At 44.4% G+C, this 25068-nt stretch overlaps 1 protein-coding gene across 6 annotated transcripts in view; it reads left to right on the top strand.

Moving 5' to 3' along the window:
* The window catches only part of RHBDL1 (rhomboid like 1), a 1038041-nt gene extending 1013964 nt beyond the window's left edge, over window positions 1-24077 (top strand). For all 6 annotated transcript variants that reach the window (XM_069646126.1, XM_069646124.1, XM_069646123.1 and 3 more), the window contains 2 exons: window positions 23159-23219; window positions 23586-24077. In XM_069646126.1, the coding sequence (XP_069502227.1) occupies window positions 23159-23219; window positions 23586-23857 (333 nt within the window). In that variant the 3' untranslated portion in view covers window positions 23858-24077. The remainder of the gene's footprint in view (window positions 1-23158; window positions 23220-23585) is intronic.
* Window positions 24078-25068: the final 991 nt, after the last annotated feature.

Raw genomic sequence — 25068 nt, 5'->3', positions numbered from 1 at the left:
TAAACTTTGTTCTAATTGTGCATGAGGTGGAAAAGGTGCGGAAAACTCAAAAAAAAGGAAACGCAGTAGGACCAGATCTTGTCCCAGTTGACTTGTATAAGGATGAAGAGGGGGTGTGGGCCTCTATTTTGTGTAAAATGTTCGATGTCATTATTAGCTTGGGATTGTACCCACCTCCTGGCAAAAAGCTGTAATAATTCGATTTCTAAAAAAGGTGGTAGGGATTCCCCAGCTAACTATCGACCAATTTCTTTATTAGATTGCGCAGGGAAAATATTTAGGAAGGTCGTTTTAAAACATTTACAAGAATTGGTAGACTCCAATAGCATAATTAGTGACCTTCAGGCCGGTTTATGGAAGAACAGGGGGACAGTATACCAGTGTTTCAGACTCTTCCTGCTGATCCAGAAGTACACTGGGCCTCATTACATGTTTGACAGTCTGAAAACAAGAGTGCCGGTAGCAACATATCAGCACCCTTTCCGGGCCCCCAAACTGCGAGTTTGCCGGTAGGGAGACGGAACTCCCAGCACGCCCGACCTGCCGGGAGTTCAGGCCCCTAACGGAAGTGTTCTCACTGAAGCACTGGCACACGGTGCCAGTGCTTCAGTAACCCCATTCCTATGGGACTCCACAGGAATGGGATTTTACCGTTTCCGCCACCTGCCATAATATCCTAGTTGCACTGGGAAGTCAGGTGGCGGAAACACTGTTGTTGGTAACCCGTTGCCTACTGGCCGGTTTTACCAGCATCCCCGTAATGAGGGCCACTGTGTTGAAGAAAATGAAGCTGTACACAGTGTTTCTGGATCTCAGGACGGCCTTTGACAGTGTCTCAAGGAGCATACTATGGTGCATATTACTAGCTCGAAATGCCCCCCACCTTCTCCACAGTTGGTTTCGATTATCCAGTCATTATATTCTGAGAATCAGGCCGTGGTCCACTTCGGCCTTGGTAGTGAGAGAACACCCCCTTATGATGTCAACAAGGGCGTGAGGCAGGGGTGCGTGTTGGCTCCCCTGCTTTTTAGTGTGTATGTTCAGAATAATATTGATGCAATTTTGAGGGGGAGCTTGGATTGTCCGAGAATGGCTACAGAGAAATAGCTGGCCTTTTATTACGCCGATAATGCAAATATCCTGGTGACCTCCACCCAAGACCTGAAAAACACCCTGAATATCTTTTTGAGCCAATGTAATAAATGATAGTTAAATCTGAATACAGATAAGCCAAAGGTAATGGTATTCAGGCTGCAACATGCTAAACATTGCTCTTTATAAATTAAATGAAATTAAATTAAATTTGAACAGGTCAAGTATTTTGATTACCTAGGCGTCAGGTTTTAAGAGAAAGGTGGGGGTGGTTTGCCCAGACTGCAAAATCATGGGAAAGTATAGCAGGACTACTAAATAATTGTTCAATTAGCATGGTAATGGCGCCATTTCCCCATCACTCGATTTGTATTAAAAAAAACAGGCACTGCCTGTGTTTACCTAAGGCACAGAGATTTGGGGTTGTGGGAACATTGGGGGCATTAGACTCACTGGAACACAAGTTCCTAAAACAACTGTTATTACTCCCCAGGAGTGCCCCATCTGCGTTAGTTCATCTGGAGATTGATGTTCTCCCTGTGGGTGAGCAGGTCGCCCTTAAACCAGCTCTGTATTTATTTATTTATTGTGCATTTGTAAGGCGGTTAAACATCAAGAAATTGTGCTTCAAAGCGCCCATTGGATCAGATTATGGTGAACAGAGGGCCTCGGAAGATAGCAGGAGGCCCTGATCCATCTTATGCATCTTGGGGTGGCAAAAACATTAGATGGGTCTCACATGTGAAGAACACCTTATTTGCCTTGGAAGAGAGAGGTCTTTGGGAAAACCCCCTAAGACTAGATGGTTTGGCACCTACCAGGCTGAAAAGCTGCTTCTATTAGATCAAAGGAACACCTGGTGGAGAAAGCTACTAGATTAGAACTGTGGTCAGATGACCTTGTACATAAAACAGGGCCCCGGGTACGAACCCTATCTCGATTTGTTGTTGTAATATTTATTCGAATAATAAAAATATTCATTAAACAGATACATAGAAAATATCACATAGGAAAATACATTGAAGCTAATAAAATACAAAGGTATTCAATACATTATACATCCACATATTACAACATGATTAAGATACAGTTACCAGCCTTTAAAAAAAAAACCTTCTTAAAAACATTGCAACCTTCAAGTACGATAACAAAGCCCAAGCAGTTAATTTAGTTTCTGCCTTTAGTAAGAAGGACAATGCGGCCTATATTGGCGCTGGTCAGTACATCTTAGAACTTGCAGTATGGTCCGCTCTCTAATAATTCCATACCCCGGACAAAACAAGATGAAATGGGCCAGGTCTTCAACAGGGGCGCCACAAATTAGACAACAAGGGTCATCCGAATACCTTGTCCAATTTGCTGTGTTACCCCTCAGGCGCAGACAATCAAACCGGGTCCTTCTAATGAGCCAGCCCAAGTAAGGTACGGCTGAATGGAGGACGTCCCACTTATCAGCTGATGATTACTATTTGCCTGGGAAGCCTGTGCTGCATTAAAGTGAATACCCGCAAATTCCCTGGTAACCACCTGCTTTGAGGATCTTACCTCCCTTGGTTGAAGCACCTTGGTGTCTGGAGGCACTGCCGCCAGATTTACCCTAGACATGTGCTCTAGAACACATTTTAGCCAGGGTATTTTGTGCCACAGGTCCTTACTGCCTTATTGCCTTAATAATAAAGTGGCACAACAAGGCATTATCATTGCCCCAAATTCTAAGCCATAACAAGCCAGGTGCAGCAGCCCACTCGTCCTCCAAAAAAGTAATCCCAATTCTCTGTGCACTGATGCACAGGAGGAAGAGCCAGGGAGTCCCAATAGCCTCTTAAGGTAACGATTGTCCTTAGCCTGCATGTCACCAGGCTTTTGGTACCCCCAAGCGCTGCTCCATAGTGGGAGGCCGCCTTGGCTTGCATGGAATATACTTTGAGTGTCGATTCCAGGTGTTGACCGTTACACCTTGCGGAAAAACGGGCTAGACCCCCCAGGTATTGGCTCGGTTGCAAATACTGTTTGGTTACATGTGCCTTGCTTGTCGAACACTCTAAAAATCTGACACCCAAATAGTCGTACTCAATTACCCTCAGAATTATGTCACCTTTGAAAGTGATAGGGCGCATTTTAATGGACTTCCTGCCCCCACTACAACTCATGACCGCTGATTTTACAGAATTGATTTTGAGACCTAGGCTGGTCATGAAGGAGGCATAAGCATCCACCAAGGCCTGTAGTGCCCTGGGCGTTCTGGCCATGAGCACTGTGCCATCTGCGTAGGCCAGGACCGGGATGGCCTACCCCCCAGTCGCAGAAAGTCCACTGCAGTGTTCAACAATGCCTTCAACAACCCATTGATGTATAAGGTGAAAAGTAAAGGAGCCAATACACACCCCTAACGTACACCAAGTAGAATATTGAACCATTCGGTGCACCTCCCCCCTGGTCCAAACTGAACATTGGCTTTAGTGTTCAAATGGATCTCCCGCAAAACTTTCACAATATCTGCAGGACACCCCATAGACACGAGCACGGCCCACAACTTGACACGATCTACCTTGTTGAAGGCCGTGCTTAAGTCCATGAAAGCAAGATAGACCACTTCGCCCATACAGAAAACAAAATCGGATATCAGTAAATACAAATTGAGCACCTGCTCCATGGTGCCCAAACCAGGGCGAAAACCAAATTGTATATCTGTTAAGATTTTGTTCTCAGTGAGACAGCTCTCCAAATGGCCCAGCAGAACTCTGCCAAAGATTTTAAAACCTATATCCAGCAGAGAAATGGGGCAATATGAAGGAGGTTTGGAAATGTCCCCCTTTTTAAAGATGGGAAATATTGTTGCAGTTTTCCATGACGGTGGATAATGCCCTGAGCTTAAACGGGCATTAAAGGCCATGGTCAGCAATGGGGCCCATAGTTCAATCTGGCTCATAAAGTAGTCGACAGGTATAGCATTTGGGCCGGGTGCTCGATTGCGGGACTGTGCCTCAATTGCCTTGGTCACCTCGTCCAGAGAGAATCGTAAAGCCACACCACCACACAGATTTTCCTCTCTGGCTCGACTATCATCATACAAGGTTCCAAAGTAAGAGACCCAATCTGATGCCCCGATATGAGTTTCCGAGAGGCCTTGAGTTACCTTGTCACAGGACCCCCATGATACGAAGTCCCAAAAACCCTTAGCATCATTGACCCCAATGTATAAAAAAGGTAGCAGGCACCCCTTTCTCGAAGGAACACTGCATCATAACCTGTTCAGTGGTTATTAACCACTCTGAGAGTTCGCAACCATCTGATTTTTGCTCACAGTACCTTTCACAGGCAGGAAATACCCATTTGCACATCAGTCTTTGTCCCGCCCACGTGGGTAGTCCAGCACTGAAATGCTATGTCAATTCCCTTCTGAACAAGAGTACCAACAGCAACCCCATACACGTGTGTCAGCCTTGTTGGGCCTCATCAGTGAGGTGGAGCTGTGCCTCTCTGAACACAGTGAGCAGGGAGTCCACATCTGGTTGCCCCCAGGTAACTTAGGGTGACCAAACCCAAGTTCCTTCCAAAAATACAAAAGCCTGTTTAGGCTATTGTAGAAATTCAATACATTGAACCCCTCTGTGCCTGGAAACTTGAACCTCAGGAGTTGTAGAAATTCATACCTGGTCTCAACCACCTCCACCCGACAGGGTAGGGAGGCTTTGACCATCACTACCAGACCACCAGAGTTCCGCCCCCTCTTGTTCTTTTTTGGCAGGGATACCATATGAAGCATAACCATCAAGGTGGGGCAACTCCAAGTCCCATGTTTCTTGCAGTAGTATGATCTCGTGAAGTTTTTAAAACTCCACGTTCTCATCTAACTGCAATTTGTTCCTTGCACCCGTTATATTCCATAAGACAAATTGAAGTGCCTTCTCTGCCCCACTAGGTTCAGGGCCAATGATGATGCTTGAATCCCCCACCAAAGCTCCCATCTGGGCAGGTCTTACGATGGTCCCCACATCCCCTGCCCCACCTGGGGACAGGCAATGAACATCCTCCTGTCAATCCTGGGCATCCACTGATATTAGAGCCTCAAAACGATTAATTACCGCACAATTCCCAACTGCAACAGCCCTCCCCAATTAAAAACGGCCACTGGTCCCGACGGTAACCAATGAAGACACAGGATCCACACTGGGTGCACCAGGGGGAACTGCCTCGCCTTGGTGGATCTCCCCCTGTGAAGGCCAATTCCTTCTACCCTCCGGTTGGGCTGCCACCCCCTTCCCTTGGGGTAAAAATGGTTCAGGCACAACAGTCTACTCTCATGTTTAGCACCACTGGCCCTCAGACCCCTTGTTAAATTAGATGTCACCAAATGGTTGACTAATACAGGGTTTGAAAAAGAGACCACTATGCAATCGCCCTCAATAGGCTTCCTTGTGGGACCCACCCAACCCATTATGTTTGAATTAATCCAATGTGTTCTTTGTTCATCAATGATGAAGTGGTTTCAGTGGCACTGTCAGAAAGACAGTGCACCCCCATTATCACACCCACCAGGGGGGCCGTCGGCAGAGGATGGTTGAGCACTACACCAGCCCCACTCTCCCCTCCTCTGTGCAAGGTATTGGACTGGACGCCATGAGGATGAGTAGCCCTTGCCGTAGGTATCCCTGTTCTGGTGGAATTTAACGGTGCTAGTGTAGGAATCGGCCCCGGATGGAAGTGGCCAGCGAGCATGCCCTCCCCTTTCCCCTGCCGCAATTGATTGCCTGCGCCGGTTACGGCCTGCTTTAAACGCAGGCTGTTCCCTGTGCTATTTTGGATGACGACATTCACTTTGGTTTTTAAGGCTCTGATTGAATCGTCCATTATTGTCAGGGTTTCCAAACCCCCTTTTTGAATGATTCCAATAATGCAAAGGTGGCATCCAAACTATTTTGCCATTGGACATCCGGGGCGAAAACCCTGTCAAGGAACCCCTATTTACGTTTAACAAGGAGAATAGGGGTTTCAATTTACTATCCAGAAGCGTCTCAAGCCAGGTTTTGTCGTTGTCTTTTGTGGATGATGCTATAGAGTCATCCCTGGATGGCATTATTGGCCCCGGATTGCATTAGGACTCAACGACCTTCACAAGGGGAGCTGGGGGTAAAGCACTTGCACTGGGAATATTAAATATTTCAATATCCCTATCTATTGCCAGCACCTCTGAAAGTGCCCCAACCCCACCCCCCTACGACCTCTATTGAGTTCTCAAGTAGCGAGGTACTAAGTGCAGGGAGCCTTACTCCCAACTCGCCAACTGCCATAGGGCTTGTTGCCCCAATTGAGGAGGCAGCTTCCCAAATGGCTTTCTCTGTCACCTGAATTCTATCAGCTAAATTCCCTGCCATAGTTTTTAAGTAGGAGTTCAGTGAAAGTTGACTCACATTTAAATGCCCTAGCTGCTGGCTTTATGATGGTCTTGGAGGTTCTATTGTGTTTTGAATTTTTGGCAGCGGTAGCCATAGTCCCTTCCTCTCTCTATTTTCGCTTTACCATTTTGCAGACCAATCACCTCATCTTACACAGACTGCCCTATAGTGTTTCACAAGGAGATAGCCAAGGGAAAGAGAAAGGGAGAAAAAATTACAGAATTACTTTCAAGCGCACCAAACGCCGTAGCTGGCCAATGGGGGAAACCAAACAGCCAAAGTACGGGGTACAGATGTGCAAATATGCAAATGTACAAACTACAAAAGAGTAAACAATTACTCTCGGGCCAGGTATCAGCTTAGAGGGGGGCACTTAAACAAAAAAAAAACGTATTAGCACCAATAATAAAAGCAGCAATGCATATAAAAATAAGTTGACCACACACATAGTATACCCAATGCCAAATTAAGAATACATTTCCCCCCAAAGACAAATGCAAAAGGCAATATGCTCATATGACTGCCCTCCACAGGCGGGGAGAGGGCTAGCCTCACAGCCCCGCAATCAGTGCAGCGCAAAATAAAAAGCGAGGAACATAAGGCAATGGGTAGGTGAGCGGTGCACTCACATTAAGCACATTTGATAGAGGGGGAAAGGGGGAGAGAAATAAAGTCTCGGAGCCCTCTTTTCTCCTTTCTCAATCAGGAAGGGAGATAGGATATTCGAAGCCACCTACTCCAATCACTAATTTTGAACATGTAGGTCAAATAAACAAATAACCAAGCATGAACGAAGCGAAGCAAGCAAGCAATAAATAGCTAAATAGAGACAAAAAATTATAACAATAATAATAATTAAAGGAGAAAACAAATTTGACAGATCAGAAAAATGCAATTGATGTAACAATTCCAACAAACAATGTTGCACGAAAAGTTATGTTGGGAAAAAATGAATTTGTTCTTCAAAGCAGGCCATGAAATTGGCAATACTAGTGGCAAAAGCTGCTTCCCCAGCTTTGCCTTTCATCTGCAAGCATTGCTCATTGCCAAACATGTATTCACTTTCACATAGGGCAATTTTTAAGAATTAGGGACTTGATGGTGAGTCATTCTTTGATTGAGCATTTGTTTCACAACTACCCAAGCTTGCTCATGGAGTGTTATGTCTAGTGTGTCTAAAATGTTACTGGTCACATCAAAAGGATGTGTCTACATCCTAGGCTGGCCCATTGTTATTCATGAGCCTGATGAGCAAAGCTGGTACATCAATGCTAGTTATACATTTTCATGAAAAATATTGAGTTGGAATGTGACAGTCATAGTATCAAGAGAGATGGCACAGACAACAACATTATAGTTCAACCAAAACTTTATTAATAATCAGGATGGGAAACGCCCAACTAACCCTATTCTATGGTGGGATTTCCCTGCCTAAAGAAATATGAAGGATGTCTATGTCAATAAGTCTAAAAGCAAAAAGTCTGTCTGTGTCAAAACCTATGATTGTCCTCACAACTACAACATAACTAGCAGGGAAATGCTCTCAACCAAAAAGTCAGTGTTCCCAAACAAATGTTCAAAAAGTGGAAATATAAGTGCCTCTAAAGTTCTCTGATTCAAGTTCAACACAGTTCCAATATAACTTCCTTTCAGCAGGGACTGAGAAAGCTCCGAAGTTACCTTCTGTAGATTCTCAAATATCACAATTCACATCAGAGGGGTCTCCCTTTCCCAAATTCAAAAGCACCAAAAGCTCATACACCACACTGTAGTCTTGGGACTCCCTTCCCCAAGACAAACGTTCTCCAATTTTAACTCTGTGTTTAATTCCCCAAAAGTCACTTCCAGCAGTTCATTTGTTACCAAATGTTCATAGGTTTATACATTCACAAGAGAGATTATAGGGTTCATTTGTCCCGTCCTTTGATTAGCCATATAACTGACTTTCCCCTACTTACCTCCACATGTATTGCACCTGAGACAGACTGACCTGCTACTATGTAAACGCTAGTCATTAGCTGACTGCTTGGCTGCGTATCGTCTTCAATTGTACTTGTCTGACCTTGTGGAGCCTAGAATATCTTGTTTTCTTTCATGTTCTGTAACCTGTAACCTCTGTAACTAAGCTGTAAATCTCCTTGTCTCATGCGCCCTGCTACCCCAGGGTCCGGCGCGCACAATAAATAAATAAACAAACAAACAAACAAACATTAGCTTCACAATGGTTCACACCTATAAGTTGCTTGTCCAATCTTTTTGTGGCTTCTGATCTAGGCACAGTTGTCAGACCACATGGTCCACACATCACAGGTCACACAACCAATAACCACATATCTTTCTTATGATTGGAGTCCTGATGTTAGCAAAGTTGATCCTAGGAAACAATGATCTAGGTGCAGTTGTCAGAAGGCACGGTCCACCCATCACAGGACACGCAACTATAAGTTTCCCATAACTGATATGCAATGGTTCACAAGTTCAAGTCTTTCACTTTACTCTGGAGGTGTCTTTTTGGCAATGATTACATTATACAATTTCAGTTGTGCAGATTCATGCAGCCACTCTTGCCAATGTCAGCAATATGTATAAGTGTTCACTATATGGGTTCAATAGCCAATCTCATCTTGTTCAACATTCAATGTTGGTCACCTTTTTATAGTTTGGGCTTAATAGCCCCTGTTGCTACATTCTGTCAGACTTTTCATTACATTTAGCATTAAAGATTGCAAATGTTCAGCTTTTCATTACATCCAGCATTCAAAATGTGTGAGACTCGGGCTCAAAAGCCCCTCTCACAGTCCCATGGCGTCCCAAGTATCCACTGACATTTACCGGACTGCAACTCCGCTTTACCAGGTGCTTCCCTCTGCGTGTCCTGGCCTTCATGCTAGGCTCCACCTCTGCTCTTCGTAGCGGTCGCTCTCTGCCTTCCTGACAAGGGTTCCCAGTCCGGCACTGCACTCGCGGCGGGACTCCCAGGAACCTTGTCAGCGTTTTCGGCGCTTCGGCTTCTCATCCCCTCTGCATGGTATTTCTCTGGTTCTCCAGTCCTCCTGCACCTTTTATATGTTCCCTGACTGTTGATGGATTTCAGGTGCAACAAGTCATTTCTAATTGCCTGACTTTGTGTAAACTCATTAGTGTGACATGCCTGATCTTCATGGCTATATGCATCTAAGCATCTCTTCCTCATCACGGTACCATAGTGGTCTTTATAATGGGAAATCTGCATTGCTCCTAGCTGCCTCTTCTTCTTCCCAGTACTCAAAGGGAATTTACAGGGATGATGGAATGAGACTGACAGTAGCCCAAATAGGGTAAGGCAGGGGAGGGAGGTCAATATCAGGAAAGGGGGGATATCATGTCTCATTATCAGGTACCCTCACTCCAATCCCCAAGGACCCTCCACTCAGGTGATTCTCCCTCCCTAGTTCACCCCAGGGTCTGGATCTGGCAGTCTTGGTTACCTGAGGGGGTCTGAAGAGAGCTAAATGTGAGAACGCCCTCTGTTTATGCCAGCACACTGTTCATCATCCCTCAGTAAATTGATACCACTCTTTGCTGAAAGCTATGGCAGCACTACCACAGCACGACTTGAACACGTATCATTATTATTATTATTATTATTATTACTAGTGTTTTTATTGCGCGCAGACCTAGCTTCAGGAAGCAACGGAGCATTTTACAACCAGAGAGGGAGAATACAGTGAGGAAAGAAGAACAACAAGGTATCGGGGAGCTAACAACAGGAAAGGAAGAGGACGGGAAATTTGGCAGCAAGGGATCTGCAAACGAACAGGGGAGGAAACTGTGGGGATCAGATCACCCAGTCCTAAGTAGGGTATGGAGAGGAGGGTCTGTGGGCTTACGTGTTAGGGAGGGGCCATTCCTTGAAGAGAGGGGTCTTGAGCAACTTGCTGAACTGTAGAAGCAAGAGCGTAAGACTGATATTGATGGAGAGGAGGTTTCAGAGTCTTGCGGCATAGAAAGAGAAGGCCTGTCTTCTGGTTCTTTACTTCCTGCACCAGACTTGAACTCCGTCTGCACATGTCCATACTTCATAGGCCCCTAGAGATGTTGCGTTTTACGATGAGGTAGCTTGGGGACTTCAGGGTGACATCCTATTGATGCAGCAGGATTTGAGCATGATACAGGCTTGCAGCGGGAGCCAATGCTGTTTTATGAGGGTAGGGTGATGTGTCAAATTTGTGGAGTCCTTTGATGAGTCATGCTGCAACATGGAGGATACATCTCACGGGTGCCAGGATAGTCACCAGAAGACCTTTGAAAAGGGCATTGGGAGAGGACGAAGGCTTTGACAGCAGATCTGAAGTTCTTTTTTGGGATGAAGGGTTTATGTTGCAGGCAGAAGCCACAGTACCTGGGACAATTAACTAGTTCTTCGCATTTCAGGAATGACTGGACAGTAGCGCAAAGATGCACTTTTCAGCATGTTCCCGACACCAGTATAGGATAGGCTCCCAGCCACCATATGGTTGCAGGAAGCACTTTTCACCGAGACAGACATCCAAGGGCCCATCTCGGTGAAATGCTTGAAAAAAACGAAGCATTTCCATTTCAGTTTAGGGGATGAAAATGCAAGTGTGACCGCTGTGGTTTAAACTGCGGCTGTCGCACTTCAAGAAAAAATCTTGACTGGGTCAAAAATGAAACTGCCATGATCTGGGCCCCCACACCCTCCAGCGCTAGTTCTAAAGAGGCACAGGTGGAACGGGTCAATTTCTGTGCATTTAAAAGCACATCCCATTTGTGATTCCGTTTTGCACTTTGAAGTGTGCAGAAACATATGCTGATTTGCGCAAATATGCAAAGGAGAGAAAAAGGGCATCTGAACTAATGCCTTTAAGATACGCTGCTCCTTTTTTGGCACAAGTGATAAAATGCATTACAGCATTTCTTCACTTGCACCAAAAAAGCTTTGAGAATCTTGCACAATGTGTTTAAAGAAGCACATAAACATTTGCTTCACTTCAGCAAGCAACTAATATGTTATTTTTTTTGTTATGTTGATTGGTATTTGTAAATCACACATCTGCTCTAGTCAGTGAAGCCATCACTTCCATTAAACCATGGGAGTTGGAGCTGCAACCCACAAATATGTTGACACTGAGGGGAGCAGCCTTGGGTGTTAGCATCTGTAGGTGGGGAGCTAAAATCACTGTGGGACTGGGTCATAGAAAATATTTGGACCCTGGCACTTATTCAGAATTTAAGCACTGAGGGTTCTTGAAGCGGGAATGGTGCACGCAACATTTGGTCAAAGGAGATTTCGTTGCGTTTTTCGAAATACATTTTGCCGCATTATATGTGGGGGTGGCTTTAGGGGAATAATTAAGGTAGGGAGTTTAGGGGGTACTGCTGGCGGTCTCCCCCCATATATGTTCGTCAAAATGCACCTTACAAAAAAAGAAATCGATGAAATCTCCCACGACCAAATGTTTTCGACCAAATCAACTTAAATTCTTGAAGCGAATGCCACTATGTATATTTCTTTCTTGTTTCTCTGCATCAAACTTGCATCTAAACCATAGGCATTGATATTGACTACAATTGTGGTTTCTTTGTCAGGAATGAAGCTTTAAATGAAGGGGCCTCAGCTATTTCTTTTTCTATCGTTTAAAAGCTTCTGCGCATTTGTCTGTCCAGTTATATTATACTCCATTTCTAAGTAAGTTTCTCATACTCTCAATATTCATTCAAAAGACTTGAGCCTCAGCTATTTCTTTTTCTATCGTTTAAAAGCTTCTGCGCATTTGTCTGTCCAGTTATATTATACTCCATTTCTAAGTAAGTTTCTCATACTCTCAATATTCATTCAAAAGTCTTATAGGCATACCTGTTCCTGGTCTTGTGGTTCGGGGGATACTTTTATACGTGTTAATAGGTTTTCTTTAGTTTCAATGACTTTGGATGACACTGTATATACTAGAAACTCTAACTATTCCTGTCTGAAAGTGAACTTCTCTTTCCTGAGTTAGATATCAAAAAGGGAGGTCCAGAAGAGGCAGTCAGTAAAGGAGATGTTCTTTCAGTAAAGAACAGAACATATGCAGGAAAGAGGCAGCTTGCACATGGAATTTAAAAGAGTTTCAGTATTTGGGACCAAGAAGCTCAAAAGAAAGGAAACAGGACGGTGTGCAAGAAGGGCAAGGAACAGCAAGAAGTTGAGATGAAGAACGTAGGGAGTGTGAAAGAGTTGACAGGACAGCCAGTGGGAATCAGACACCAAATATATATAAAGTGCAAACAAGTGTATTTTATTTGTATTTAGATATAGTGCTCTACGCCAAAGCGTTTTACAATAATACAATTTTTACAATAAAAACGGTACATCAAAAGTCAGTATGGGAACAAAAACCAATAAAGTCATCACGAGGAAAGGAAGTGTTAGGACGGGTTCAAAACAAAGGGTAAGAAGAAAGAGAGCGAAGAGCCAGTGGCAACGCATTACAATGGAGAAGTGCAAAGAGGCGGGATGGAGAATGGAACAAGAGCAGCAAAGAGACATAGGGAGGAGAAACGTTATGGAGAGATTTGAAAACCAGGCATAGAAAGAAAGGTAGCCAGTCAAGAGAGGAAAAAGCAGAGGAGATAGAGTCACGGGCAGAATAAGAAAATAAGAGATGGATAGAGGAATTATAGATAGAGCTGAGTGGGGATAAGTGGGAGATAGGAAGACCAAAGATCAGAGAGGAACAGTAGAAGAGTTGAGAGCAGATAAGAGAGAAAATTAGAAGTTTGGTAGCATTGAAGGTGAGAAATGGGCGTGCTTTGCGAATATTAAAAAAGGGGGCTCTACAGGAGCAGTGAGAAAGAGAGAAAATGTGAAAAGGAAAGAGAAGAGTCAAATTGGACACCATGATTGCGAGCAGTAGAAGAGACAGATAAGTGGGGAGCAGGAAAAGAAATTGAGGCTGCGTAAAGAGGGGGCAGATAGAGGAGCAGGAAAAACATAGAACCTCCATTTTGGAGGAGTTTGCCATGCAGTGTTCAGACATCCAACATTGAATGGCCAACGAACAGGTTGAGATGGTAGCATGGATCTGAGAGAAGGATAGAAAGAGTTGATTATCATCCGTGTAAAGGTGATGGGAAAGCCGAAAAGAAGAGATTGTATTTGGGGTTGGTGTACAAGTTAGGGCCTGAAGAAAGAAAGAGTGTAGGCAAGGCAACTAAAAAGTCTTTCAAGGTTTGTGAGCTGACCACTTCCGGGGGTCACTTCTCACTTTAGTCTTTCTCTCCACTGTCAGGTTTCCAGTCACAGTAGTCTCTCCTTTGGTCTTCCCAGTGCCAGTTCAAAGTTGTTCCTGGACCGTATTTAGGGAAAGTCCAAGCAGTTGTTTCTGGGTCTCTTGAAGGTAACATCACAGTGTCTCTTGGAAAGGGGCTGGTTTAGGTGAGGCTCCTAGGGATCCTGGTGCCTCGACTGGGATCCTAAGCTTTCTCTGGTTTGGCATCCCCTCTCTATCAGAAGCACTCTCCACACTGATTCACAACCGGCTCAAACTTTCTACTGTGTCAAATTATTCCCTATATACATTCTGTCCCTCTTATACTTCCAGACACTATCTAGGTACATGGCCTCTTCTACAGCTTCTATTGTACTACTCTTCTGGACCCAGCACTTTCGCATTGTCCACTTCTTATATTTAATTTGCTGTGTTTCCACATTCTTTAATTATTTTATCTCCTTATCCCTTCTCTTGAGCTCCTTCCACGTCCTAATTTTCTTCTCCGCCAACATCCAATATCTAACACCTCTTGTTAATTCCTCCTCTAGATTTTCATCAACTTCCACCTCCAAAAATACAGCACTGTCCTATTGAAATTTTCAAACAACATATTTTTCTGTGTTCTCCTACTTTAACTCTGCTAAGACCTTTTCACCCCTTTCTGTACCACTCTTCTTCCACCTCTGGAGTATCTTCAAATACCTCCATGGTTCTCTACCTTCTATTTCTCTTATCAGTTCCCTCAGGACTCTCACGTTTCTTTTTAAGCTCTCTCTTTTAATCTATATCTTCTTCCCTTCTCAGAGCCTCACCCTCCCTCCTGTCTTTACGTGGTCTCTCGTCCTATCACCTCCTTGTCCTTGTGATTCACCTCCTCTATCATTTCCCTCCACCAGCCACCTCTTCCAACAAATTACCTCCTCCAACAACAATCCTCCTTGGTTTCTATTAACACCTCACCTTAATCTTTCACCACCTCCTCAAAACACTCCAACTCACCCTATACCTCCTGCAATGTAACTTCAACCCCCATTGTTACTCTCACCATTTGCTACCAGGGAAGTCTCTTCATCTGACTCAACAGCTCCTCCTCTTCAGTTTCCTTTCACAAACTCCTTCTGCACTCCTTCCTCCAGATCTCTCTATACTCCTTCCAGGTTTTGCTCCAACCACCTTCCTCCTAACTACCACACAGATTGACTGTGACCGTAGATTATTATAGGGTCTTGGCCCCGTCTTGCAGCTAATGTTTGGGGAAGAGTACTCAAGTGTGCAGTCTTATTAGGAGGTGCTTTGGAGCTGTAATTCGCTGGGCCTCTGAGTGCCAGTGCTCGCTGGACTGCAGCCTCAGGAACAATGTCCACCATCTTGTACCCAAGTACAACCTTCTGTTAAGGTTGCTGGTATAGGCGTTGCCTGTTAGGTCCTTTCCCTGATGGTGGCTTCCAGTTCTTCGGTGGGCTTAGGGCTGGTTGACTACCTCCCAGATTCCTTGGCCTAGCTCATGCTCTTACAGATTTGAGGGTGGTTCTTACACCGGCGAGTGAGAAGCAGAGCACACCAGTGCTGCTGGCTCCAGGGGACAACTGCTCCTTGAGGTTCCTAAGGGACTGACCTACTTGTCTCATTGGTTGTAATTGGGCACAGGGAAAGATTAGGATTATCCTCATGATCGATCAGGGAAGACCCTATCTCCAGGAAAGCTTGTTAAGTGCCAGTGTAAAACCAGGGTGCCCTATTACCCTCTGGCGATCCTCTAGGTTGGCGACCTCAGCAGGAATCATAGGCACGGTGGGTAGTAGTGTTATCCTCTTCCTTCCACACACTTGGATTATGGGAGTTGTTGCATCCATGTGACTGCCCCTGCAAAGCAAGTGCTTCAGTGGATCCCCGATATATCTTCTCTTGGGCCACTATCCCAGGGTTAAAAGGGGTCCAAGTCCCCCTAGGGCCGCCTCACCACCAGACTTCATCACCAAGAAGGGGACTTCATCACTGAGTGCATAAAGAATTCAAAAAGGAATTGTAAATAGGGGCCAGACATTGAGTTCACTTAAACTTCTCTCATATTCATTTGTCCTATTTCTGTAACAGTTTTGTTTTCTGGTATATCCCTTCTTGATGTTAGTCATATTCCATCCTCCTCGCCATTGCATACCTTTCAATGTGTATAATAAACTTCTTCACATATCAGCAAAAGTTACAAGAGGTTTATTTGCCAACATTCCAAACACACGTAGGTGTGGCTTCATCAGCGGCAGCTGCCTTCTTCAGACTCCAGCACACTCTGCCTCTCACTGCATGCATCCTTTGCTTCTCTCCGCCTTTGTCTGACTCTGCGTAGGTTAGGTGGAGTTAAGGAGTACATAAGTTGATGGGAAGAGTCCTGCTAGTAACTTCAAAGTGTGCAATAACCAATGGTGCCTTGGGGGGCAGTGGTAACCAATCCTAGAAAGTGAAAGACCTTTGTCAACCTCAGATTCAGCTCTAGTCCATAATCCATAAAGTAACACTCCTCAAGGCGAGAGCCATCCTTGCACTTATAAATAAGTAATATATATAAGCTTTTGGGTTGCACATCTACTCGGGACAATCCCTGTGGTAATGCCCTATATCCCCATACTTGTTGCACCACTTCCCAAATTCTGGATAATCCCGGGACCAGTCTTGGTAGGAGTCAAACACTTGAATTTGGAGTTGGAAGCTCCCTTGGTCAGTGATGTAGAATCCTGATTCTTTGGACTGGCACCCTTTATTGGGAGCTAATTTCCTCTGCAACTGCTTGTATTGCAGTACCCTGGAGACTGGAGAGAACTGAATTGGGGAGAACTTGTTGGTGTAGTGCTCGGTACATGCTCTCCCACACCTGCTCTACCCCAGTGTTTCATCCCACCATTCAAGTGTACTGCTACCCTGTTCTTTTGACAGGTGTTCACCTTTGCACCATTTCAATAAAGGGACTTATGTCCAGCAACTCCAATTTGATACAGTCAAAACAGGTCCATAGGGACTGTTCCTTGACAATCAAGCCATTCAGTGCTGCCAAGTCTTTCTCCCCTTGCCATGGTCAGACTGGGACATTAAATCAGTCCAGGCACCAATGAAAGAGTGACCCACAATCACATTACAATTTGTTACTTTCCAGAACAGACAGTTTGAGTACTATCCAAGGGGGCGGTTTTGGTCAAATATATTGCAAATAATGCATTTGAAAGCATATTTGATTAGTAACATTGGTTAAAACTAGTGTAGCAACATATGAAACTGCCTAGTCTGGCCAAGAACTGACCCATTCTGGCCAAAAGAAACTGGCCGATACATGAATCATGGGCTGGCACGTCGCACATTGTCCTATAGCCCTATAGGCCAGTCCTAACCTGCTCGCAGGCAAACCACAGATCATACATTTCTGCTTTCCTTAGCGATACCTGAAGAAGTCACATATGAACTGCAATAGTTTGTGCAACTAGGTGCAGAAGATCTATCTCCAGGGCACATGTAAAGGAGCCCAGCAGGAAAAGTGTTTTTCGTTGGAGAACCCTGCTGTTCCATCATGGGCCACAGTATTTCCTTCCCAATGTTGAGGCTAAAGAGAGCCAAAGCTTTTACACCCGCTAAACCTCCCCAAAAGCAAAAACCCTGTATTCCAAGTTTGCAAGTTGTTCCTTCCATCCTTCCACGGTTGCATCAGTGCCCTCCCAAGCTTGCTTTTCAAGGACCCAGGTGGCCCTCAGGATTGAGACTCTGGCACACTGTTGGAGGATCCAGAAACAATACTGAATTCTGGCTGTGTATTGAAGCTCTTACGCTGCACCACCTTTCCCATTTCAGGGCGAGCTGAACTTTAAGAAGATACTACAAAGGACCAAGAGGTGCAGGTGATGGTTGTGGAAATAAAGGCCCATATTTTCTCGGGTGGCTGAGAAAAGAGAACTTTTAGATTCTGCTTTTGCAAGTAATAGCTTAGATGCATCACCTCCTCCAATTAACACCACCCCAACTCCAAATTCGTTGTTGCTGGCTCTAGCATTCCTACCTCTAAGGATGGTTGTATGAGCCTCTCCACGAAAGGCACGACAGACTCTACAATACTCAGGGCCTGCTGCTGTTTGTGTGAATGGGCCTGTGTGAGATGCCATGTCGACTGAACACCATCCCACGAGAGCAATGCCTATCTCTACTGTGAGAACCCAGCTTCTAATCCAAGTAGCCGAGCTCCAGGCCGATTGTGTGCCCTTAGTTAGGGTAGCACTTTCCAGTCAGAGGCTTGCTTTCAGTTTGCGTGGTCGACGTCTGAATAGCTGTGGATCAGTGGCCCCCCTATCAGTCGAGGCAGAATAGGTTAACTTTAAATAATCAAGTCACCTCCCACAGGGAACTTACCATGACATCTACTCTATGTGTCAGCAGGTTTTAGACATTTGCAGTAAATGGAGTCACTTTTTCAAGAAAGTAAACGCTACCCATCTGCCAACCATTCACTTGTTTAGGTGTGTTAGCTGAGTGGCATGGGGGACACACGGGTGGTGCGCTTTGTTTATTGGTTCCCTGTTGAATACAATGCCCTACGCATTCTCTACTGGTAGCCATCGAGACATACTAACAATCTTTTGGGAGAGCCTGATGTGTTGTGGAGGAAAAAGCCCTGTTTAAAACCCTCTGTTTATTTATTTGTTATGCGCGCCAGACCCGAGGGTATCAGGGCGCAGGAGATACAAGAATACTTTCAGCTTAGTTACAGAACAAAATCAGGTACAAGTAAACAAGTAAAAGAAAATGCAGATACATGTGGAAAGGTAGGTATATACAGGAAGTAGCAGATACATGTGGAAAGGTATATACAGAAGTAGGGTACATGCGATAGGTACTATGCATCTTGAACATAATTTAAAGTGACAATCTGGAAACTATATACAGTACAGGTATAGATATATATATTAGTGGTCGTTCTCTTTAAGCCAGGGAATGAGGTTCTGTCTGAAGTTCAGGTAAGTTTGGTCAGCTCTCAGGGGAGGGGGCAAAGAGTTCCAAAGCTGAGAGGCTTTGACTGGAAAGCTACTTCCCCCCACTTTGGATAATTTAAATCTTGGAATAGTCAGGCAGTTGGTGTTGGATCTTCTAGTGGGCCTATTGGAGGATTTTCTAATGAATCTCTCGTAGAGGTATCGGGGCGCAGCATTGTTCAGGCATTTGTAGGTGAGTGATGCCGTTTTCAGCTTGATTTTGTCACTAGTTGAGAGCCAGTTATACTGTCTCCTAGCTTCAGATATATACTTGTTCCTAGCTAAGCCCAGGGCAGCTCTAAGGGCATTATTCTGGAGCATCTGTATTCTCTTGATAATGTACTTGTTGGCACCAATGTATAAAGAGTTGCAATAGTCCAGTTTAGATAAGATTAACGCTCTGGCCAGAATAATACAGCTGTTCTTCGAGAGGAATGCTTTGCCGGCTCTGATTAATTTGCCTGTATAAGCAGTGGCAGAGGCTATGGAATTAACTTGTTTGGCAAAGGTGAGGGTGGAATCGAGGTAAAAGCCTAGGATTTCTACCTCTTTGGCAACTTTGATCAGGTTAGCGTCGATGTTAAAGGATGTGTACTTAGGGTCAAGCTTGTTGAGGTTAGACGTGGTACCTAGGATGATGAGCTCCATTTTGTCCATGCCTGGATGATGAGGTAGACACTATTTACCAAGGACAAATCCTTGTCGTAGTCCCCTGTAAGTGATAAGAGAATCTAGGTAGCATCTGCGTAGTTGGTGTAGGTGATACCAAGATGGTCCAGATCATTGAAAAGGGGCTTGGTAAATATGTTGTACATAGTAGGAGATACACATGAGCCCTGGGACACTCCACAGGTAATAGGGATAGGGTCTGCTGCTGCTGATGCAGAGAAAACGTGCATGGTCCTGTTGCTAAGGAAAGACTGTATCCAAACTATAGCCTCTTGGGAGAAATGCGCTGCTGTGTCCAGGTGTTACATAGTACCTTGTGGTCCACCAGATCGAACGCAGCCGAGAGGTCAAGAAGGAGAAGTAAGGCTGATTTCCCCTTGTCCCTAAGCTTGTCTATTTGGGCCTTAAGGTCAATTAACACCGTTTTGGTGCCATTTTGTGGCCTGAATCCTGGTTGGCGGGTTCCTAGGAGATGGTTGTGCTCCAAATACTTCTGTATTTGAAGATAGGCCACCTTATCCAGGATTTTCAGAAGAAATGGCACTGTTGTGTTAGGCCTATAATTAGTCGGTATAGTAGGATCTAGTGTCTGTTTTTTAAGAAGGGGGAGTACCCAAGACTCTTTTAGGTTACTTGGGATGGTGCCCGAGAAGAAAGAGTTGTTCATTCATTTTGATATAAAAAGGGGCCAGGTCTCTCGCAGCATCTCTAATTAATTGCGCAGGACATTGATCGCCCTGGCAGTTCAAAGGTTTGAGGGGGAGGATTACTTTTCCCACTTCAAGAATGGAGATTTTGGAGAAACTGAAGCGGTGTGGAGGTTTATGAGCGGTTGTGGTGGTATTGTCCAGTGGAGTCATATTTGTTAAGGAAGCTTTTTTTAGCAATCTTGTCCTGAAGGGTGGTGACTTTCTTAGTTAGCGCTAGCTGAATATTGAAGCACCAAGTTTTGTCCTTCACGCAGCTATCTTGCACTGGGATAGGGTTTTCTAGTTCTTTTAGAATAACAAACAATTCCTTAGTGCTGGAGTTTGCTTGTAGTATTCTATTATTGTAGGTTTCTTGTTTAGCTAGGAGTATTTCTTTCTTGTAGCGGGAAGATATGTTGATGAGATTGGTTTTATTTTCAGCACAGCGTGATAGCCTCTATGAAACATCTGCTTTTCTTTTTTCTATTCTCAGGTTCTTCAAAAGAAAGGTGGGCTTTGGGTTTACCTCTTCTAATTTTTTGTGGGGCGATGGAGTCTAGTGTAGAGGTCATAACTTTGTTGTATTCATCGACTAGTATGTTGGGATCAGTAGTTAAAGGATTAAGGGTAAGAGTTTATCTACCGTAATGCTCTTTTTATTTCTTGTTAAAGTGGGAAGAGATGATAAAGTATTTCTGGAGATGGGCCTCTTGGTTGCTAGTATGAATGATAAGAGGTGGTGGTCAGTCCATACCTGAGGGGTTATGGCGGTAATCAAGGCATTACATTTGTAATCCGCCACCCAGTCGAGAGTTTTCCCTTGTCATGTGTAGGTGAATTCACTCTTTGGGTGAAGCTAAATCCTGAGAGGATATTAGTAATGGTAGTTGCTTGTTGGTCGTTGAGTCATTAAATCCCAGATTAAAATCCCCTAACAGAAGTACTTGTGATGTATTTTTTAGTTTATCAGAGATAATGCTAGAGATATCCTCCTCAGAGGAACCGATGGGTCCTGGGGGCCTATAAATGAGATGAATGGTAAGTGTTTGAAAATTAGCAGTAGGAAGTTTGGCCGTGAGGGATTCGCAGGATTTCAGGTCTAGTGGAGGGGCTAGTCTCATGGAAAGATTGGATTTGGCAGTAAGAGCTATACCACCTCCTTGCGCCTCACATCTGTCTGCTCTAAGGATGGTGTAGTCACTGGGCACTGCTAGCATAAGGGCAGGGCCTGCTCCAGCATGTAGCCATGTTTCAGTGATGGCAAGAAAATCGTAATTTTCTGCCAAGATAAGGTCAGATATCTCCGTAGCATGTGCAACTAGGGATCTGGCATTTATTAGAGCCCCCTTGAGGTCTAAGGTGGAGCTGTCTGTCTGAGTAGGGAGTGAGGTATAGTGGCTTCAGTATTGCAGTTAGAGGCTCCAATATCCTGAGGTGCGATATGGGGATGACTATGCAGAGGATTTTTTGCGATTAAGGCTATGAGAGGGGATGGTAATCAGAACAGGCTCTGTAGTAGCCATTGTTTGTCTGCAATGTAGACTTTTTCTTTGATAGTCAGTATTGGTCAGAGAACTAGCATGCGGTTCAAATAGTTTGGATAGCCTTGAGCGGAGCCTGTTGTTTCTGGAGGTTGTGCTGCAGGGTCTGCTAAGGTTAGGTGCCCTCCAGGAGAGGTCCAAGTTATTTAGTAGTTGTTGGTGGGCATGGTTGATCGGTGGGGACAGTGTGAGAATATCCCTCAAAGTAGCCGTCATGTTACTTGTAGTAATACAGTCTGGTGCTAGTAAGGTAGACGGTCTTATGAGGCTAGGCAGAAGACATAGAGCTAGTAGTACACCTAAGGAGACATACATAGTGCCCTGAAGTCAGGTAAAGCATAGTAATAAGCTATTGCTTGAATTATTATCACAGTATGATATATAGTGTATCAAAGGACTGTAGTGGGATGCTGGTATAAATTGCTACTCGACAGGCAGGGTACTGTATAGTGTAGATAGGCTGGTTAATAATCATGCAGGCAACAGCGGCAGTAAAAGCTCAATCTCGTTATAGACATGTTCAAGCTCTGTGAAGCGTTGTGAAGGGTTGACTCAGATTATTGTTATCCACCAATTGCAGACGATAGGCAGAGAGCCCTGTGGTATAGCATCACTTAGTATGAGCAAGCAAGTTTACCTTTACAGTACAGTGTGAGTTATTTCTAGTATCCATGGTGATAGGGTAGTTGAATTATTAGCTGTGCAATTGATGCAGGGACAGTAAGGAGTGATTGGCCCTTAAAACAGCAGATATGATGCAAAATAGAACAACAGCAGTAAATAGCGTCAGGCAATCAAAGCAATGAATCATCGGCATATATCATCGCTTTCCAATCCCCCTACCTTTGGGGTTTCTGGCACCTGCTTATGCTAAAAGAGGACAGCATGGTGAACCCAGAGTACATAGTGTAATACATCACTTTACAGAGACCGGTCTTTACATGGGCCTATGTTGAGCCAAATCAGCCTTGGGGATGACCAGTGCAACACACAGTTTAGCATTAGCGAATCAGGCACTAGTCTTACACACAAAACAGACTCTATGATTCTCAGCTGTACGTCTCTGTCGGGAGAGAGGCAGAATTGTATATCCACTGCACTTTGGGGGTGGAAAAGATTGTCTGTTTAGACAACATTTTCTGGTTTGCTTTTGACAGGTCGATACCATTCAAGTTGGTTAGAAAACAAATTAGATATATGTGAGGTTTGAGCTATGGCACCTAAGAAGAGGAGTAGTACATCTTCCAAAGGAAATAAAAACACACACAGGACCCTTTCCTCTCAACACTCAACCATCCCCCCACCATCAACCTAATGGTAAACAATTTCAAATGAGAGGAGTACTCCATGCAGATGTAATGGCAACGTGAGACAAATGTGGAATGATGCCCTCTAGTCATGGTGCCCTTGAGTTATGTAATCCATATCCAACCATGTAGAGATCCATTTTCCATGTAAACATTTTTCTATTCTTTGTTTTGTATCTGACAACCCGGTCTTTTTGCTCTGTTGTAGAACTGGGCAGGAATGCGCTGTCCGTACAAGGCTCTCAGGATGATCCTCGCACTGGTGTGCAGTAAGTAGACTCTTAACTTGGTTTTGTTTGGGGCAAGGATGAAAATTGGGACCTGGTCCCCTCTATTTGAGGTGTGCATTCTTGTCTTACCTTTGCGGTTCGCAACCCTGCTTCATATAAATACAGATGGAAGGGCATGGGGTTCTGCAGCACCCTAATCTGGTGTATCTGCACAGCACCTCTACAGGGAAACTCTGTTGTGTTGTTTCTGTGTGTAGTTATCATCTCTTGCATTGACAGAGGCAGAGCAAGCATCCTACAATGTGGCTACTGATTGCAAAGTCAAAGGAGGTTTTTCTGGGATTCGTTTTATGCAAGTTATGCATCCCCTTTAACCATTTTATTTTTCTGCTCTCGTTCCCACAGTGAGCTCAGAGGTTGGCCGTGCTGTGTGGCTTCGCTTCTCACCCCCACTGCCAGCCTCAGGTCCTCAACCAAGCTTCATGGCCCATCTTGCAGGAGCTGTGGTGGGCATTAGCATGGGGCTTACCATCCTGCGGAGCTATGAGGAAAACTTGCAGGACCAGTGTGGCTGGTGGGTGATCTTGCTCTGCTACGCCACTTTTCTGGCCTTTGCCATATTCTGGAATGTCTTTGCCTATGACCTGCTGGGAGTCCAAATCCCTCCCCTGCCATAGCTTGGCTGTCTTCTGAATTCTCCTAAGTGCCAAACCGAAAGAACCAACCAATCAATGTGCAGATGCCAACCTCAAACACGAACATGCAAATAGAAAATGTGAACTATATTTTGTGTAAATTAAAAATCCGATGAGCTGCTGAATGTTATCCTCTAACACAAACGGCGGGAAAGCCATGAACGCATTTACAATAAATTAAACCAAACTGGACAATTTGAAATGGCAACTGACCCAATCTGTGCCTCACAAAGAAGTGGAAATATTCTTCTGTAAAGAATATTCTTCTGGTAAAATTTAATTTGAACGAATATGGGAATATTCCTATGTGAAAGTATGTTCTCTGTAATATAGCACCGTTCTAATACACTGAGCTTTCTCTTGCAAGATGTCTTGGTTTTCGCACTTGCCCAACATTCCTTTTTCTTTCTTTCTTTCTTTCTTTCTTTCTTTCTTTCTTTCTTTCTTTCTTTCTTTCTTTCTTTCTTTCTTTCTTTCTTTCTTTCTTTCTTTCTTTCTTTTCTTTCTTTCTTTCTTTCTTTCTTTCTTTCCTCTTCCACTTACTTCAGATTTCTCGCTTGTCCTTTATCTTCTGTATGTTGCTTCTTCCTGATGAATGACCCTATTTTTGTCACTGAATAGGTGGGGAACAGATAGTGCATGTCACCGAAGCTCATTGCATACCAAACTGGTGAAGAAAAGGCCAAACAAACACTACAAATGGGTAGTCTATATTTCCAGTAAAGACTGGTCGTGCGGGGTATTTAACCCCCCTGTAAACTATAGGATGGGCATACAGACAGTGCCAGAAACTGTCCCTGTCTGATACTTATGCCCTCAGAATATTCAGGACAGAGAGAGTAACATTGCTAGGCAGCTAAACCAGCTTTATTTGCCTAAGATGGACGAACATAGACCAATACCCTCACTTTGCCATCAGAAAAAGGACAGGACCAATACATAGATTTCTTTATGTGCTTGTGATGGTTGGTGATCTACCCATCATCAAGCCCTCAAGCTGTGTCCAGGCCGGGTTGGGTAGTGTGACAGGGGAGGAAGGGCTACCCATCACATATTGGAGCACTGGAAGCCCTCCACATAGTACCAAACGTTCTATGTGAATAGTAATTTTGTTGGCGAAAGGCTGTGAATTGTTTGCTTTCTTTAGCAGAATATATTTACATATGAACATAAAATAATTTAGGATAAACGGT

The sequence above is a fragment of the Ambystoma mexicanum genome, chromosome 2p (assembly GCF_040938575.1).
Source record: "Ambystoma mexicanum isolate Mex_15411 chromosome 2p, UKY_AmexF1_1, whole genome shotgun sequence".
In the NCBI taxonomy this organism is placed as follows: Eukaryota; Metazoa; Chordata; class Amphibia; order Caudata; family Ambystomatidae; genus Ambystoma; species Ambystoma mexicanum.
This window is presented reverse-complemented; position numbering and strand designations above follow the sequence as displayed.